The sequence below is a fragment of the Muscardinus avellanarius genome (genome assembly GCF_963383645.1).
Source record: "Muscardinus avellanarius genome assembly, chromosome: 7".
NCBI classification, from domain to species: domain Eukaryota; kingdom Metazoa; phylum Chordata; class Mammalia; order Rodentia; family Gliridae; genus Muscardinus; species Muscardinus avellanarius.
The window spans coordinates 79,689,711-79,708,987 of record NC_137793.1 but is presented as its reverse complement, the minus strand read 5'-3'; the positions used below and the strand labels follow the sequence as shown (position 1 = coordinate 79,708,987).

General features: G+C 44.4%; 1 protein-coding gene across 3 annotated transcripts in view; it reads left to right on the top strand.

The window, feature by feature from the left end:
- HHAT (hedgehog acyltransferase) overlaps nt 1-19,277 on the top strand; it is a gene marked incomplete at both ends in the record, with an annotated part of 308,381 nt that extends 289,104 nt beyond the window's left edge. For all 3 annotated transcript variants that reach the window (XM_080699073.1, XM_080699072.1, XM_080699071.1), the window contains one exon: nt 19,186-19,277. In XM_080699073.1, coding sequence (XP_080555199.1) covers nt 19,186-19,277 — 92 coding nt within the window. The remainder of the gene's footprint in view (nt 1-19,185) is intronic.

Below are 19,277 nucleotides of genomic sequence, written 5' to 3'. Positions count from 1 at the left end.
GTTCTGGGTGCCTGTTTTATATGTGACTAATACTCATCACTCCAGGCTCAGTAAGTCACTGAGTCTCCTACCTGGTCCTTTCTCTACCCCAGGGCACTGACCAACACCCTGGACTATAATTGAAAGTTAGATGACATATTGGTTCATTCAGATCTGTTGCTACAGTTAGATGATATCTCTGATGAAAAACAGAGGCCATACTAGGTATTTCAAATAGAAAGAATTTAATACCAGAAATATGAAAGTATTAGAAGCCTGAGAGAGTAAAAAGTGACACTGAGGCAACCTAGATAGATGTAACTGTCAAAAACAGTGCCTTACTCCAGGGCTGGGGAGCCACAAAGAGAGGTGGGATCCATAGAATCTGGGAGCTCAAAGAAGAAGGTCCTAGGGGCTGGTGATCATACCTCTGAGGGATGTTTTATGTTTTGTGCTGAACCTCAGACCAGGGAGTGCTACACGGCTGATTCTCAGACCTCAAGGAAGTGTTGGTAGAAGCTGGGAGCTGAGGCCACTGCTGCCTCTGGAGGGATATAGACAAGACCTGGAGTAGAGAGTCCATTCTTCTCCCTCGCCTTTGTTCCAGTGGGAATTGTCCAGAACAACTTAGTGACAGGGCCAGAATCATCCTCAGAGGAGCATGGGAAACCTGCGCCTCAGCATAAGTAAAGCAGGCACCCAACTTGCCCCTGGTGACCTCTAAGCCAGGGTTTGGTTGCAGAAAAAGAAACTCAAGAAGGGACTATTGGGGCTACAGATGGGAGGCACACAGCAGTCCTAACCTAAGAGGTGCAGAGATGGTATGACTGAGGCTAATTAACATAACGCCTGCTGTCCTCTACCATGACCAGCTCCGAACTGAAGGAAGACCTTGCTGTCAAGAGCGAGGGGAAGTAATTGGGAGAAATACTAGATAATTATTACTGGTTCAACCATACGATTTTCCTGGAAAGGAGACTCAAGGAGAAAAGGCTTGCCTACCCCACCTGTCAGTGTGAAATGGGTAGGTTGATGGGATGGATAGATAGGAGAAAGGAAGGAAAAGAAAAGAGTCAAAGAGCTAGGAGCAAAGGGAAGGGAGGAAGAATAGGCAGGCAATCTACTCATCCCCTGGCTCTTCAGCTGAAGGGTCCTAGAAAATAAAAAGAAAAGTAGTGCGTACCCTTTCTTGCCTGGCTCCCTTATGGAGATTATGATGCCATCATTAAAAATTTGTTTAATTTTTTTTTTGTTGTTCTGGGGATTGAACCCAGAGGTGTTCTATCTCTGAGCTATACCCCCAATCCTATTGTATTTTTTTTAATTTTGAAACAGGATCTCACTAAGTTGTGGAGGGCCTTGTTAAGTTGCTGAGGAGGGCTATGAACCTGCGATCCTCCTGTTGCAGCTTCCCAAGTACCAGGATTGCAGACGTGCTCTAGCCCACCCAGCTATGATGCCATCATTTGGCCTTGTTTTTCTCATTTAAGATTCAGAAACAGTGGGAGCTGAGCTGCTGGGAGGGCAGACCAGGTGCCTACCATGTGCTTTGTACACAGATTCCAGCTGTGCACAGCTGGTCACTCAGGATACCCTGACAGCAGAGCCAGCTCCTGACTAAGCCGACTGTCCCCAGGCCTGCCTGGTTTGTGATGCTTCTCCTCTGACTGCTGAACGCCGTTTGCCTTACGCTCCCATGGACAGTTGCAGAACACTTTTCAGGCTGAACACAGTAAAACCAACCGTATTCCTCTAAATCTGTGTGAAAACACCATACTGGAAGAAAAATGAGGAGAAAATATCAACAGATCCCAGGGAAAGGAAATACAAATGACTCTGAAATAAATTAAAAGATGCTTGACTTCACTTTTTTTTTCTTGGTGCTAGATATGGAACCCAGAGCCTTTTACATATTAAACACATGCTCTACCACTAAGCTAAATCCCCAACCCCTCAACTTTGCTCTGAATGAGAAAAATGCAAATTGAAAGTATGACAAGGTGCCACACCAGACTGTCAGAGATGCAGATGTTTTACCTTGTACATTTTTGGCAGGACTATAAAGTGGCCAGACCTCTAGAGTGAGCGTTTACAACATCTATCATGAGTGACCCGACAATTCTGCTTCTAGGGCTTGGTCATTCAGACATAATTTCACATGTGTGAAATGAAATATGTCCAAGGATATTTGTTGCTGTATTGTTTGTAATAAAAGGATATTGGAATGGATATAAAGGTCTTTCAGGCCACCAAGTAAATGTTGTATAGCACATTCCTTCAGAAATTTTTACAACCATTAAAAATTATGAATCAGCATTGTATATACTTTTATTGTTTATACTTTTAACGATTGCCAAGATATAAAAACCTTAAAAAAAAAAAAGAAAGGAGCCAGGTGTAGTGGTGCATGCGTGTAATCCCAGTACTTGGGAGGCTGAGATAGAAAGATTGAAGGTTCACAGCCAGTCTCAGCAATTTAGTGAAGCCCTCCTCAACTTAGACCTTCTTTCAAAATACAAAATAAAACAGGACTGGGGTGTGTGGCTCAGAGGTAGAATGGCCCTGGGTACATCTCCAGTACTGATAAAAAAAAAAAAAAAAAGGAAAGGAAGAGTATTGTCATATTTGCATTTAAAAACAGTACATATTTCAGAAAGAAAGTTTATGTTTCATAGTTATGTGCTTAGAGTGTCTGTGGATAGAGAAACAAGCAAGGCGGTAAGAAGGAGAGGCGTCCACGTGGAGAGAGGACTGGGGGACTGGGTGTGTAGGGTGGGGAGGTACTCCTCCCTACGTACGCTTTGGTACTATTTTGGGTTTTGTTTTTTGTTTTTTGTTTTTTTACTAGGGATTGAATCCAGGGGCATTCTACCTTGAGCTAAACCCCCCAGCCCTCTTTATATTTTATTTTGAAACAGGGTTTTACTAAATTGCTGAGGCTGGCCTCAAACCTTTGATTCTCCTATCTCAGATTCCCAAGTGCTGTGATTGCAGGTATATGCCATCGTACCTGGCTATTCTTTGATACTTTTGAATTTCATATTGTGTATTACCTGGTCAAATAAACATTTAATAAACATTAAATTAAATATTTTGGGGGAAATTTTTCTTTCTAAATCCTTTATTGGGTACATTGTAATTTTACATTTTGTTGGGGTATAGAGTGTTAGAAAAATACATGCACTCTTGTTGCTCTCCTCACTAGGTCCTGCCCCATTCACCCTCACCTCACAAGTCTTTGAGATTGGAATTGGCAATTTTGTATATGTTCATAGCATTATTTATACTATTGAATTCTCTATGCCTGACTTCAAACTGTACTACAAAACAGTAGTATTAAAAACAGCATGGTATTGGCACAAAAACAAACACATAGACCAAGGAAACAGAATAAAAGACTCAGAGACAAAGCCTCATATGTATAAACAATTGATCTTTGATAAAGGTACCAAAGACATACATTGTAGAAAAGAGAGCATTTTCAACAAATGTTGTTGGGAAAATTGGCTACGCATATGTAGAAAAATGGAATTAAACCCTAACCTCTCATCCTGCACAAAAGTCAAGTCAAGATGGTTCAAAGACCTAGAAATTAGGCCAGAAACTTTGAAACTGCTAGAAGAGGGTAGAGGACCGACACTCCAACATAGAGGCACAGGTAGAAACTTCCTCAATATAACTCCTTTCAAAATTTTGAGAGAGGGCATGTCAGATGGGCAGGAGCTGGAGGGCAGGCTTTCTTCTGAGGAGGGAGGATTTACTCCTAGGAATGACTCCAGCAAAAGATGGAAACTTGCTGCTTGAGCATTAATGTCCACATTTTCACGTTTTCTGAGCACCATCCTCCCTTCAGCCCTGCTCTCGGTCCCCCCTGAGACCTACCTCCAAAATGCCTATGCCCTGTGCTATTAACTCCCTCCTCCAGATCTCTGAGGTCAGAGGCCAGTTCTTCCCTTTCCATACCCCAACCCTTGGTGTAGTGCTCAGCACACGGGAAAGGTGGAGAAATGTTAAATGGTATCACATTCGGTTATGCTGGGAAACACCCTGAGCTCATGATTTTTTTTTATATTGAATTCCAGTTTTTTTAGATTGAATTTTCCTGACTCTAAGTCAGTCTTTTACTCTCTCCACTATCCCTATTACTTTGTATGTAGCAGGAGCTCAGTAAGCATTGAATGATAAGAATCATAGCAATGATTTCATCTCAGGTCAGATCCTTCCCAACCAGATGGCAAGAAGAGAGCTGCACCTTCCTGTTGGAACACCAGGCAGCCCCCAGGGCAGGGAGGTGACAGGCTCTGAACCACCAAGGTACCCCAGGTCTAGGCTGGTACTCCACCCATGTTGTCAGAGATTGACCAGGGTCATGAAAAGTGGGACTGTTACAGTCCTTCTTGGGCCACCACCTCAAGCTCCAAGAGCTGGGACACTATTAAGAAGAACCAGACAGATGTGACTGGTCATCTGGGAAAATCTAGGTCCAGCCCACAGAGCTGCCCCTCGCAGACACTGCCCATCACTGGAGAGCAATCAGAGAGCAGATGGAGAGCTGGTTCCACGCCCTGAAGTGACCCACATCCGAGGGAGCATCTGGAAGCCCTGTAAGGAAAGAATTCATCATGTAAATATTGTGCTCTGAGGTCACAAACCTCAGCCAGACGCTGAGACCCCCTTCCCTGGAGGCCGACAACGAACCCCGTGGAGACCCCACCGAGGAAGAGAATAAGCATCTGGGAAAAGTTTTCTGAAGGATCCCGCCCCCCACCCCCTGCTGCCTGAACGAGAAGCATGTAGGAGGCACGGCAGGTGCTGGACAGCTTAGGGGCCACTGCGACTTGGGCCTCCTGGGCTGCCTGGGCCTCGCTTCTCCTCTGTGCCCTGTGCCGTCTCCTCCACCCCTGTGCACAACTGGCTCCAAATGTTCCAATCTGAGCAGAGCAGCTGGTAAAGAAGAAAAGCTTCCTTGCACCAGGAGAGCTTCTCAGACTGCCCAATGCTTGCTCCTGCAGAGGCTCCTGGAGGCTCAGGACATCCAGGCTGCCCGTGGAGGGGGTTGGAAAGTCATAGCTCCCAGCCAGGTTGGTGCCTCTGGCACTGCTTGCCTACTGTCTTCAGCAGACTCACCCTTGGGGCCTTCATCCAGAACAGGGAGCCGGAGGGGACACAGTGTTCTTCAGAGTGAGGTCTTTCAGGCACAAAAACGGCTGTCATTTAAGTTGAAAAAAAGAGCATCTGAGTCACTGTATACGTCAAATGAATATCCTCATAAGCACGTCACTAAAACCGTGCCGTGTTCTTCTGATGTGGCTGCAGCTTGCTGGAACACTGCCTTCTGTTCATGACAGATGTGACCCCTACCCCAAAGTGGTCCTTTGGTTTGTGTCTTAGCCTTAGTATGCACTTCCCTGGGAAAGGGAAGATGATTTGAGCCTGTAATCGCCTAGAATTAGAAGAACTTTGCCAGGGGCCATCTAGCTCCACCTCCCAGAGGCAGATGTCTTCCACAAATGGCTAATAAAAGGAGAGTTCCCCAAACTCCCTAAAAGCTGAGATTTGGGAACCTATGTTGGCCCCTTCTTGTCAGGAGATCTTGTTATAAGATCCCTTGGATAGTAACCAAGATTGGCCTCTTCCCATCTGCTGCTGATGACCTAGAGTAAATCTGATTCCTCCCCCCACCTTTTTTTTTTTTTTTTTTTTTTTTTTGTGTGTGTGTGTGTGTGTGTGTGTGTGTGTGTGGTATTAAGACTTAAATGTGGAGGCTTTCTACTCTGAGGTATACCCCCAGTCCTATTTTATTTTTTAGTTTGAAATAGGGTCTCATTGAGTTACTGAAGGCCTCACTGGCTTGTTGAGACTGCCCTTGAACCTGAAATCCTCCTGTCTCAGCCTCCCCAGTACTGGAACGCAGGCGTGTGCCACCATCCCCGGATCTAATTCTCTTTTTATGTGACTTTACATTTTTACAGACTGAACATTGGATCATGTGTATGTCCAAATGGTGGAGCCCTAGACTTCATGGATGTGGCCTGTGTGTGCCAGTGTCCCTCTGTAAGCACGGTGCCAGAAATGGCCAGCTTTGTTCAAGTCTACAATCACATGCATGTTTTCTTTTATTTATTTTTTTAATTATCGGGCTGAGCTGAGCACACATTCCCTCACTAGTCCCCTGCCTCCCAGGTGGCCTGAGGTGACAGGGACTGTGGATGCTGTCCAGGGGTTGAGAGCTGTGGTCCTCCCAGGCTCACACGTGGCTCCCCAGCCCTATGCTTCTGCAGCAGACGTGAGCCTCTCTAGGGAAGGGCAGCTATGAAGTCAGAAAGCTCTGTGGCTCTCAGCAGAGCCCTTGGTCTTCCAGGTAAGCAGCTTTTTTATAGAAAGACCCCTAGGGCCCTTTCCCCTCCCCTAGATCATGACCTAAGAGCCCTTGCCCCATTCCTGGGCAGCTCTGATGCTTCTTTTACAGGAGCCCTGGATCCCTGATACCGAGTTGGCTTGTCCCTGTGCTGTCCCCTCTTGAAGCCCAGGAGTGCCAGAGTGCTCTCTGCTTCTGAGGGATGAGCAAGGTGCCACCTCTAGCCAGCAACTAGAGGGAGAACTGTGGACAGCACCCCAGCCCAGTCTCTCCCGAGCTGGGATGCTTCTCTCATCTCTGTCTTCCACACTTCTCCTATAGAAGGACCTAGAAGATGAGATGCCTTTTCCAAATAACATTAGTAAGTGTTATAACCACATTTTTTGAACTAATCTCAGTACAGTTCTGTGTGTCAGTTGAGTTCCTTTTGAAGAAGACAAAAAGCAGCTCAGGTGGTTGGTTAGTCAGCACTAATAAGAACAAATCTAGGGGTTCAGGAGAAATCATGGCCACCAGCTACATCCTGGCCTGCCTTTAGCCCCAGACCACAGGAGCAGGGAGTGGACAGGGTTGTGCCCAGAGGCAGGTGCTGGAAAGACTGCATTTAGGAAAGTTCTTGCTCCACGTTGCCTCCAGCTTTCAAACCGATCATGTTCCTCAGTGTATTGATGAGAAGAATAGACTTCTGCAGACACAGCAAGTGGGAGCAGCAAGGTAGAACAAAGCTGCCTTTAATAACAGGCAGGAACATTTCCTTCCCAGTCCCAGTGCTGTCTGGCATTCCTAGCCCACTGTGGCTTCTGAGAGCTCTGGGAAGAGTGACTTCTGCTATTACGAGCTTAGCTTTATCATTCTGTTCTTTGCTCCAGAATTCAAGTCAAGTAACTTGGATCCTTTTCTAACAACTCTTTATAAAAAGAACATGTCAGGCACGCTTGCTGACATCACCTTTTTAGATATTCACGGGGCTGAGGCATCGCTAGCTCACTCTCTCCCTTTGCAGCTCTTTCTGGCAGATTCCATTGGTGCTGGTACATGGGGCAAGCGGAGTGCATTCCTGCCCTGCTGCCCTAGAAAACTCCCAGTGTCAGGGTCAGTACCTGCCAGCTGCCTCCTCCCCAGTCACATCCACAAGTGCGGAAGATTCCCAGGCCATGGGCACTTCCATCAATTAACTTTGTGTCCCACTGGGAAAATGGAGGCCAAGGGCCATGTGGTGTGTGGATTTTTGTTCATGAGTTTTACCTACCCGCTCTTCTTAGTTACCTAAAGTAAGGGATTTGGCAGTGTTATGAGTAAAATGACTCAACAACTCATAATTATTTCTTCAATCTCACTGTTGTTAATTCTTTGGTCATTTTTACCATGCATTTTCTGGTCCCTGCCTCTGAGCTACACCCCTATTTTCTTTTTTATTTGGAAATAGGGTCTCACTAAGTTGCAGAGGGTCTCACTAACTTACTGGGGCTGACTGAGAACCTGTAATCCTCCTATGTCAGTCTTTCAAGCGTCAGAATTATGTCTGTGCCACCATACCCAACAGAAAGCAGAGTCTTAAACTCTCAGAGCCAATCCAACCTCTGGTACAAAGGAGAAATCTCCTCTATTGTGTTCTGGCTCACCGGACACCCTGCCCTTGCTCATGTTCTTCTCGTGACAGGAAGCTCACTCTCATGAGTGCTCCTCTCAGTGCTGGAGTGCTCCACCAGCATTTCACATTATCACAAGAAGCGTACGTACAGGATCACAAGATGTGAACACAGAATCCACATTCATGTAACTCATGTCTTAGTATGTTGCTATAAACATTCAATTTTATCATTGCTAATCTCTTATGATGACTATTTATAATTAAGGGTTATTATAGTTATGCATTATAACAAAAAATAGCTTGTATAGGGTTTGGTAGTATCTGCAGTTTCAATCATCCACTGTGGGTCTTGGTACATATGCCCAGTAGGTAAGGGAGGATCACAGTACTTATGTAGGTGAGTGGATCTCAAAGCAAAGAGCTGGACCCACAGTGCTTTCTTGCAGGAAAATGGCTTCTATTAGCTTACTCACCAGGCAGCATCCACTGTGTTCTGTAGCATGGTCATGAATTAACAATGGGCCACGTTCCTACTTAGGCTGCATCAGAAACCCCAGTTAAGGAAGAAGAACAGCTGGCAAAGCGTGTTCCACTGTGCAGCCTCTGACCCCAGTGCCCAGAGTTGCATCTGTGGCACCAACTGCAGAGGGCCATTTTGTGTGAAGTAGGTCCCCCACCCCATTCGCCCTGAAGAGAGAATGTGTCTTCTGGCACCGCCTTCTGTCTGTGCTGTCAAAATAGGAAAATTGGCTCTGGCTTGTTCTTCCTGCTTCCTCAATTTCACGTGAAATGATTTTTACTTTATGACAGTGAGTGCTTCAGTAAGCGCCTGCCTGCAGGGTTTGTACAGGGAGTTGGGGAAGGATGAAAAATACCACCGAGGTTGGCTTCATCAGGATGTGAAATTGACTGTGAACAATGTGATTTATTAAGGACCACTATTGGTGCTGGTTGAACTGTGCACACGGCACCTAGCAAGAGAGTCTTGCCCAGGGTGGCAGGAAGCTCCCCAAGGGTGGTCCCAGCCACCCCCTCCCTCTCCCTGTGGAGGCTCAGTCCATAGCAGGGGCCAAATCACTGTGGCTTTGACAGTTTTAATAAAGAATCATCCAAGCACTAGGAACATGCTCTGCAAATGCCCACGGTGTCAATTAGGCAGTAACCAGGACAAAGCATGTAGGAACACTTACCGCTTCTCCATCTCTTCATAAGGAGGAAGAAGCGGAGGCCCCAGGAGATGGGTGGCCCAGATTGATTAGTGATGGCTGTGTTCTAAAAATACAAACCTATTGCTTACTCCCACATGTTATGTTGGGCATCAGGAGCAGGGGGATGATAGGATTCTAAGAAACTGGGGAGTTAAAGGAAGAGAGACAGTGCTAGGAGGCAGAGGCCTGCTTTGAGCTTTCCTACCACTCAGCCTAAAGCAAGTTACTGCTTCCTGAGCCTTGGTGGCCACTGTGCTTTAGAGTGACACAGCCCTGAGTTCCAAGTGTAGCTCAATGACCAAGTAGATATTAGACCTTAGGAGAGTGACTTCATTCCTTTGAGCCTTAGTTTCCCTAACTATGAGAACTAAAAAAATGGGACTGTTTAAGAAGGTGGTTGTGAGAAGGAAATGTGCTAAGCAAAGTACCTAGGAACATACCCTCAGTAAATGTTTATCTCCTTTGCTTGTAGTCTATTTAGGAACTGTTCTATTCATAGAAAGTCCCTCCCTTGGCCTTTTGTAGAGTCCCCCTAGAAGAGCAATCTCCAGAGTGTGGTCTTTCAACCAGCAGCACCCACATCACCAGGGAACTAGTTAGACATGCACATCCTCAGGCCTGCCCAAGAACTGCGTCGAGAACTGTTGGGGTCTGGATTTTCACATGCCTTCTAAATGTATCTGATGTTAGCTGACTGTTCTAGGGTTTCCTGCTTCAATCTTGAACAGAATTTCAACACAAGAATTTCCTAGTCCTTTCTTCTCAGGGGAGCATTTTTTTGAAAAATACTGAGGCCTGAAAACCTAGGGTTGAGTCCCAAATCTGTATATGTACTTATATATATAATCTATATATAGAATACTTAAAATCATTCTGGAAAAAAAAAGCTGTACAAAGGTAAGAAATTATTATTAGAAGTAGCAAGAGTTTGTTCTTCAGTTTCTGTCCATATTGCTATGTGTTTGGAAATAGGCCTCAGAGTTTATAGGCTTAGAAGCCCAGGCAGCTTTGCTATGCCAGTGTGTCTCTCCTCCGATAAGCTAGCCGGTTCTCTGACGGGAAAAGGCTCATGCCCTATAGCTCTATTAAAGTTAAAGTTCTAAATTTAGCTCTGGAGGAAGGGTGACAGTCTGAAGACCATTGATCAATGGCTCCAGGATATTTCCTGGCTGCTATCACAGGAGTAAATAAGATTTAAATAAAGTACCTTATCATTTCTCCCATTGGATCTGAACAGTGTTAAGCATAAAGTGCCATCAGGAGCCAGTGATTTTAATGAAGGCAGTGTGCATAAAGTTATCTGAATAATTGACCGAATAATGGCAATGAACCTGGTGGGGTGGTGTTTCTCAGACCTGTGCCAGCACCTAGGACTGTGGTCTGATGTATGAGCTAGTTCTCTAAGAGAAGAAACACCCATCCTCCAGTGGCCTCAACATAGAAAATTTCACCAAAGCAGAGCAATCCAAATGCTTCTTGACATAAGATGGGGTTAATTCTTCATAAAACCACTATAAGTTGAAAATATTTTAAGTAAAAATATATACTCTGAACACAATAACTAAACCTAGCTTACTAAGAACACTTACACCAGCTTGAAAAAGATAGACAAAACCACCTAAAACAAAGCCTATTTTATAATTAAGTGTTAGAGATCTCATATAACTTATTGGATACTACATTGAAAATAAAAAATGGGATGGTTATATAGGTATACTGTCAGGTCACAATAAAGTTGAAAAGTAAACAAGTCAAATGATTGTGAGAATCATCTGTATGTGCATAGGGTAGGGGGCTGGTATTCAAAATATCTGCCAATGGTAAGGCTTGGCCAGAGATCAATTGATTGGCAAAGATGGTGGTAAATGCAAGAGCAGGTGCTCACGGGCTCTGCAGAACTAGCTCTTATCCATTTGCTGTATCAAGAAAAGTTGTGGAAGAGAGGCTGGAACCATGGTCTTTACTGAACAGTGAGTAAACATCTTTCTTAAACATCAATAGAGTCTCCCTTCATGCATCAGCTGGATATCAGCCCTGTGGGTACAGTCTGAGGCTGTGCTCAGATCAGTAAGGGAATCTATTCTTTGGCTCCCAAATCCATCAGTCGTCAAGTTCCATGAATCCTTCTTCTGTAGCATCTCTTTGTATCTCCTCTTCTGTTTTTCTACTGCACAGGGATCCCAGAGCCAGCTCATTTCTGTAGCCTTTCTGAGGAAGTCATGATTCACTACTCTTAACCAGAATGGCTATGTGGGCTGTAACATATGCCCATGCACCCCCAGGGACACGGGTGACATTTCCGAATCATAAAGTCCTTCACTTTTGCAGACTCTGGCTTCCACCAACTAGAGCTAGCCTTGGTGGTGAACATTGTTCCCTTTGTATCATGGTGGCTCTCAGGAGTGAGGGGAAGCTCCTCTTCTACTTTCTTTCAATGACTTCGATTCACTGAATGACATTGCTCCATGGACAGAAAAGCAAGAGCCTATCAGTCCAGCTGTGGGGACCCCCGTGAAGATGGTCACAGTGTTCAGTGTTGCAGAGAGCTGTAATCCAGCAGGTGATGACTGGGCAGTGGATGAGCTGCAGGGACAGTGGGCAGCAGAGTGCCAGGGCTTCTGGCTAGAAAACTTTCCTGGGCAGATAGAAGGAGGATGCTAAAGCAATGTGTGGATGGTAGATTAAAAATAAAGACTAGGAACAGAGTGACATTCTTCAAAGGGTTCTCCAAAGAGGATTCGTCCTTGACATCCTAGGCTTAACATGTGGGCTTTGGATCCTTTTGAGTTAGCGTGGCTTTGAGCACACATATCAGTATTGGGTTTGAACCACAGTACAAGAATCTGCTAGTCACGTAGTCCATAACAAGTTGTTTACCTTCAGAAGCCCCGTTTCCCCCTCTTACAGGAGGCTAGTCATTTCTACCTCAGAGTGTTGAGAGAATTATCCAAGGCTTTGTGTAACTTTTGTAAACTGTATAGTAGATTGAATATTCTTTGGAAACTCTTTGCGTATGGACAGTGATGGTGGTGCTAAGCGGCCAAGAGGAGGAATCCCAGCAAAGCTTGTTCATATACTAATCACCAGCCCTTTTCTTCTAGAAATGGTTCACAGGAGGATGTGGCTTTTGCAAAGGCCCTGTTAGAGCCCAGATAGCAGTGTTGCCCAGCCTGACAGCTGAGTGAGCCTTTGATAGGGTAATTGATAGCTCCTGCACAATTGAGCAACTCCATTAACTCCTCTCCCATTAGAAGGGATTGATTTCTTCACGGGATAGAGATTTGTGCTGATTCCACTGAACCCTCTGCTGAACCCATCTGCATGGTGAAGAAAAGTTCCTCCAGTCCTTTTCCTCAGAGGCCCGGTGGGAGAAGTCATGATTAGGGGAGCCCAGTGTTCAGTCCAGTGTAGGGAGATGAAGGGCTAGAGACCGTCATTTTTAAAAGGAACTGTGTGTTTCCTACATCTTTTGTTTGAGCACCTTGGGGCACATATATATCTAGGACATTGCAGCCCTATGCTATACATCTGTGATTTGCTAATGCCCCTGTTGTGGTGGGGGTCTGGAATGTCTCCTAATGGCTCCTGTGGTGAAGGCCTTGGTCCCCAGTGCAGTAATGTTCAGAAGTGGAGCTTTTGGGAAGTGACTGTATCACAAGGGCTGTGAACTCGTCATTGGGTTAACCCAATGATAGCCGAATGCACGACTGAAAACTGGAAGGTGAGACCTAGTTGAAGGAAGCAGGCCACTGGGGACGAGCCCTGGAAGGCTATTTCTTGTACCTGGCCACTCTCTCTCTCCCCTCTTTCCCTCTTTCTCTCCCTTCCTCCTTTTCTTTCCTTCCTCTTCTTTCTCCTTCCTGCCATGAGGTGAATAGCCTTGATGTCTCTTCCTTGCTACTGGCCTAAAAGCAATAGAGCCAGCTGACGATGAGCTAGAGTGAATCTTTTCTCCTTTATTTTATACTGTTATTGGTGCATTGCAGTTATACACTGCAGTGAGATTCAGTGTGATACAAACATGCATGAACATGGCTCTTCACTACTGCATCCTACCTGGACCTTCTCCTCCCTCCCCATACATGTTAGTGAGTAATACTTTCCTATATTGCTGTAGTATTTGAACGGTTTCCTTCCTCAATCCTCCTTTTCCTCTTCCCATCCCCCATCCCCTTCCACTGTCCTACTGGTTACTCCCACATTATTTAAAGTACTTCATTTCCTATTTTCTATCTAGTTTCCACTCATGAGAGAGAACATCTGGCTCTTAACTTTCTGAGATTGATGTATATCACGTAGCATAATTTCTAATTCTACCAATTTTCTTGAAAATGATATAATTTTGTTCTTTAGGGCTCAGTAGAATTCCATTGTGTGTATCTACATTTTCTTTATCCATTTAGCTGTTAATAGATACTGAAGTTGAGTCCATCATTTACCTATCATGTAAATCTTTGCAACTTTATTTTTCTCATGTACTTTTTGTAGTGCTGACTAACACAGACATAATTTTGCCTTTAAACTGTTTAATGTTAGTGTTATGGAAAACTACATAAAACACACTCACATGTATCCATTTAAGATGTACTGTTGGATGAATTCTGTCACTTGTATACACCCTTGAAACCATTTTCATAATCAAGATTCAAAACATCATCCCAGAAGGTTCCCAGTTCCCCTTTATGGACTTGCCTTCTCCCTCACCCAGCCCCAGGCAACCACTGGAATCCTTTTTGTAATTCTAAACTAGTTTTCTTTTTAAATAAATAGAATAATATAATATGTATCACTTTTCCTTGTATCACTTTTCCCAGGTCTTTTCTTGCTCAGCTTAATTTTTATTGTAGTAAATGATACATAACTGAGGTGCAATTTTAACTAAATTTTGGTACAGTTCAGTGGCATTAAATACATTGTTATGCAACTTTCACCTTCCATCTCTGAAACCTTTTTCATCTTCTAAAACACACACTTTATTATAGCCCATTCCTCTCCTCCTTTCTTTCTGTCTTCATGAATTTGACTACTTTGGATACCTTATATAAGAGGAATTATATATTTGTTCTTTCTGTCTGATTTATTTCACTTAAGGTGAAGTCTTCAAGGTTCATCCATGCTATAACATGTCAGAATTTACTTCTTAAAAGTCGAATAATATGTCATTGGATGTATATGCCACATCCACTTATCTTCTCAACTGCCAATGGACACTTGGGTTGCTTCTACATTTTGGAAATTGTAAATAATTCTGCTAACATGGATATATGTGGGTGTCTCTTCTAGTTCCTGCTTTCAATGCTTAACTTTTTGAGGAACCTTCATACTCTTTCCCACAGTATGGCTGCACCACTTCACAACATTGCCTTTTACATATTTATTTATTGTGTCACTGGGGGTTGAACCCAGGGACATTCTACCTGTGAGCTACACCCACAGCCCTTTTAAAATTTCTTTCTGTTTGGAAACAGGATCTTGCTATGTTGCTGAGAACCTCACCAGGTGGCTGAGACAAGAACTAACAACATTGTCTTTTTTTTTTTTTTAACCCAGGGGCATCTAACTCCAAGCTACGCTGCCAGCCCTACTTTTTTATTCTTTATTTTGAAACAGGGTCTCACTAAGTTGCAGAGGTCCTCACTAATAGTTGAGGCTGACCACAAACCTGCTATCCTCCTATCTCAGCCTCCCAAGTACTGGGATTACCACCTTGCCTGGTAACATTGCCTTTTAACAACAAAGTTTTCTGGCTAGACCTGCTTCTTGTTCTTATTATCCCCTCACTTTATAGGAAACACATCCTCTGACTTTCTGTGGCCCTGGGAGAGGTTGGTCTTTTCCTTTGTATCTGAGCCTCTACCTTTCCAGTCCTTTCAGACTTATCTAATTGCTCATAAGATTGCTTGGCCATGATAACCTCAAGCAAATTTGCACCACTTGATTTCTCTTACTTCTTACTATTTCCCTCTGTGCTGTACTTGTATCTCATTATCTGCACTTATTATGCAACCCACTGATACCCTATTAACAATATGATACACCTACCCACATCCTGTTAACTCCATCTATTGTGCTACCTACATTGGTCCTCTTAGTTTACTCCATTGTGCTACACATCATACTTAACTTGCATTTAGCTCTATCTCTCAAACAATCTGTCCCATTAACTGTATTGCCCAAACCTATGTAACTTCCCAGTCCTTTGTAATGGTGGTCTGACTTGCTAGCAACCCATTCATCATCTCTTCAACGCTGCCTGTCTATGATCTGTGAAAACTCCTCACTCATTTAGGTCTTGTTAGGTCAAGGTATCAAAAGCCCAGTATCTGGTGGGAAGTTACACATATCATTGACTCTGGGAGCCCAACGTTGAATGAATGTGCAGATTATGTAGAGGGCTCCCATCCTAAAGTTCTCTCTTAGGAAAGCTCATTTCCTTTGACCAATGCTTCATCACACATTAATGGAGGGAATAAGAGTTGAGTGTGTGCTAAGGGGCTGCCCAGTGTGGGGAAATGGTGGGAATAGGGGTTGGAAAGTGGGCAAATGGGTGAGAAGAGAGATTACAAAAAGGGAAGAGACAGCAAAGAAAGGCCAAGGGGAGAGAGGACAGCAGGGGGAGGTCAGTGTTGCTTTGTTAGGACAGAACCCTTTGACCCCATCTTTTTGGTGATGACTGACTAGCCTGTGTGACTGCCTTATAGTAGTCTTCAGAATGTTGCATACAGACAGCCCTTCCTGTGCTTTTCAGTTTTGCTTCTCTGCCCTCCTCTGGGCCCTGAGGAGGAGGAGACTCTGCCCCAAACCCACTTCCTTCCCCTGGGGCCACATCAGTGCTTGGTTTGCTTCTGCCTCAGTCAGACCTTGTGCCTACAGGCAACCAAAAATAGGGTGATCTTAGGTCTCAGACAGGGCCAGGCACACGGCCAGTGCTCACAAAGTGCTATTTGAATGGTACGCAACACTGGTTTGTAGAATCTGTATTTTCTCCCTCATCATGTGTCTTACTCCTGAGGTCAGGAAAGGATAAGGAGTCTTTGCTGTTAGAAAATTGATACACCAAGACTACTGTCTGTAGGAACACTGTACATTAAAAAGTCAGTGAATTGTATATATGTGATAAAATTTTGAAGTGGCCCTTTGTTAATCCTTTGCATTTCTAAAGTATGTTTTTAAAACACCCCACCACTATCTGCGGTCATATTTTATTTACATACTTTTAAAAAATAGAAACTATATTGAGCTTTCCTGTGTAGACAAGGGAATTGACACCCTACTGAGATATCACAGTACAGTCAGGATACAAGTCCTAAGTGTTTCTCTGGATGGCATCTATGGTGAGAGGGGGTAGAATTTTCAGGGTGTAGCTGTGGTGCACACTAAAGGTTATTGTGCCTTACTTTTGGCTGGGATCGGAGCCATTCTTCCTTCCCAGTTCTGTGTTCTGGGCAGGTTCTTTTACAGGGACATCTCTTAACAACTACAGGTGTCAAGCACAGCTGTTCAATGCACCCAGGCCCAGCTTTGTGTAAATGAAACACCCTCATTTGCCCACCTTCACAGCAAGCCTCTGTTTACCAAATACCCACTGATGTCTCACCTAAAACACAGCTGAAGTCCAGGCGTGCTTTCTGTGTTCACACCCCCTCCCCTCATCCTGCTCTCTGACCCTACTAGGGAGCAGGTGTTGACTGGCCCCCTGGCTTCTATGTCTGAGCCACAGTAGTGGGAGCTCTAAGGATCTTTCTTGACTCCCCTTGGCTATACTGGGTTGAATAGTATCCCCCCAAAATCCATGTGTACCTGGAATATCAGAATGTGACTTCATTTGAAGATAGTCTTTGCAGAGAGAAAATCATGAGAGGAAGTCATCTTGGATTTAGGGTCAATGACTTGTCCATGTAAGAAAAGGAGAAGACATAGAGAAACATAGGGAAGACGCAGGCAGAGATCAGAGTTGAGGGTCTATAGCCAAGGGAGGCTAGGGTTCGCCAGAGGCTAGGAAAGACAAGGAAGGACTCTCCCTTGGAGTCTTTGGAGGGAGCGTGGCCTGAAAATACCTTGGTTTGGTACTGCTGACCTCCAGAACTATGAGAGAATAGATTTTTGTTGTTCCAAGCCAGTAAGTTCACATATTTGTTATGATACTCATAGGAAACAAATATGTTGTCCAACTAAGCAGATGTGAGCTGACCCATAGGGCTGGTTCTGGAACAGAGTACCAAGGATCCTCTGCTTCCCTCTCTTCTCTTGCCTACAGGGTTTGGGAGAATTCTTATGGCAAGCTAGTCTAAGGAGAAAAATGAACCAGGAATGAGGAGGAATCTCAGGGCTTGACCCTCCTGTTGTCAATTTAATCTTGCTGGCAAATACTTCTTTGCCTTCACCACATGGCATTATTGCTGTCTTTTCTTTAGCACAACTGTATACTGGACCTCCTACAAGTCTTCTTTATAAGGACACTAGTAAGCAAGTTTCTGGGCCCCTAGTTTTAGGTTTGAGATTCATTTAACTTACCTAAGGTTACGCAACTGGCCAATGGCAGAGCCATGATTTGAGCTTGTGTTTTATCTTATGTAAGAGCTTACACACTTAACCACTATGCTGCAGTGACCTACTCACATCCTAGTAATAATAAGAGAAACTAATGTCTGACACAGTGGGAAGAAAGCCTGCCAGGGTTGTTGGAACTCTCAGAGGTTTCCCACAACCTCCTTCCTCCTCCTGTCCACCTGCCCCTTCCCTGAGCAGCAGCTGCATCACATGAGCCTAGTCCTTTGGATGGGCTATGATACTCACTCAGGTGATTTCTGTAGTAGCTTGTCTGCATCCTTTCCCACCTGCAGACTTTTACGGATCCCAAATGGCTCAGTTTAATTGTGTTCTGTAAATTCCACTACCTACCACTTCCTACACAGATCATAAATCCTACTTTGTGCGCTTGTCTTTCCCAAGAGAAAATGGGAATATTGACACAAGACCAAGTCTTTTGATTTTGGCTTCCAGGATCTTCCACAGCACCTCTGGCTCTCCAAAGTCCCCAACAAAGGTTTGAATAAGTGAAGCCGGGCTTGGTGGTACACACCTATAATCCCAGTGTAATTCCAGTACTTGGGAGGCTGAGACAGAAGGATTGCAAGTTCCAGGCCAGCCTCAGCAACTTAGCAAGGCCCACAGCCACTTAGTGAGACCCTGTTTCAAAATAAAATGGGTTAGGGGTAGCTCGGAGGTAGAATCCCCCTGGGTTCAGTCACTTGTATTGCCCCCAAAATCCTTTGTGTAAATAAAATACGTAAGAAGACAAGGAGATAATTAAGTAATAAATACTCATCAGAAAATGATATTAATTTAGGAAACAAGAAGAAATAAGCTGGGCGTGGTGGCGCACACTTGTAATCCCAGCATTTGGGAGGCTGAGACCAGAGGATTGTGGTTCACAGGCAGACTCAGCTACTTAGCGAGGCCCTTCGCAACTCAGTGAGACCCTGTTTCAAAAATTTTAAAAAGACTAAAAACTAGGGATGAGAGTGTAACTTGGAGGTACCGTGCCCTTGGATTCCACCCCCAGTACCACAAAAAAGAAAGAAAGAAACAAGAAGAAATAAAGAATGGATGCTCTAAAACAAATATTTATAGAAGGAATCACTGAAAGCTTTGAGTTTTAGAATTGATTATTTAATCTCAATCCCCTTTTCTGTGTGCTTCCAAAGGCAACTCAGTTCACTATAATGGTCAATCTATATTTTAAGATTTACTCTGGAACTCATGGCCATTTTCTGTTTTATCGTAATGCTTTAGTCCTCTAAGTACATATTCTTTAAAAGCTTGCCCTGTTCTTTGCGACAGCACACTCTTAATTGCATGCTGATCCTAATGGGAAGGTAGGACACTTGGTAGGTTTCCATTGACACCACACCCACACTTTTCAGAAGTCGTATCTCACTGTGTAAAACGATGCCCATGTTGTATCTCCATAGGGGACAGGTTGTCCAGGTAGGAGGCCCTGCCCAGAAATTGCTAACTACTCTTCCATCTCTGTTCCCTCTCTACAGGCTGGCCTTGGGTGACCCTCTCTGTCCTGGGATTCCTGTACTGCTATTCCCACGTGGGCATTGCCTGGGCGCAGACATACACTGTGGACTAA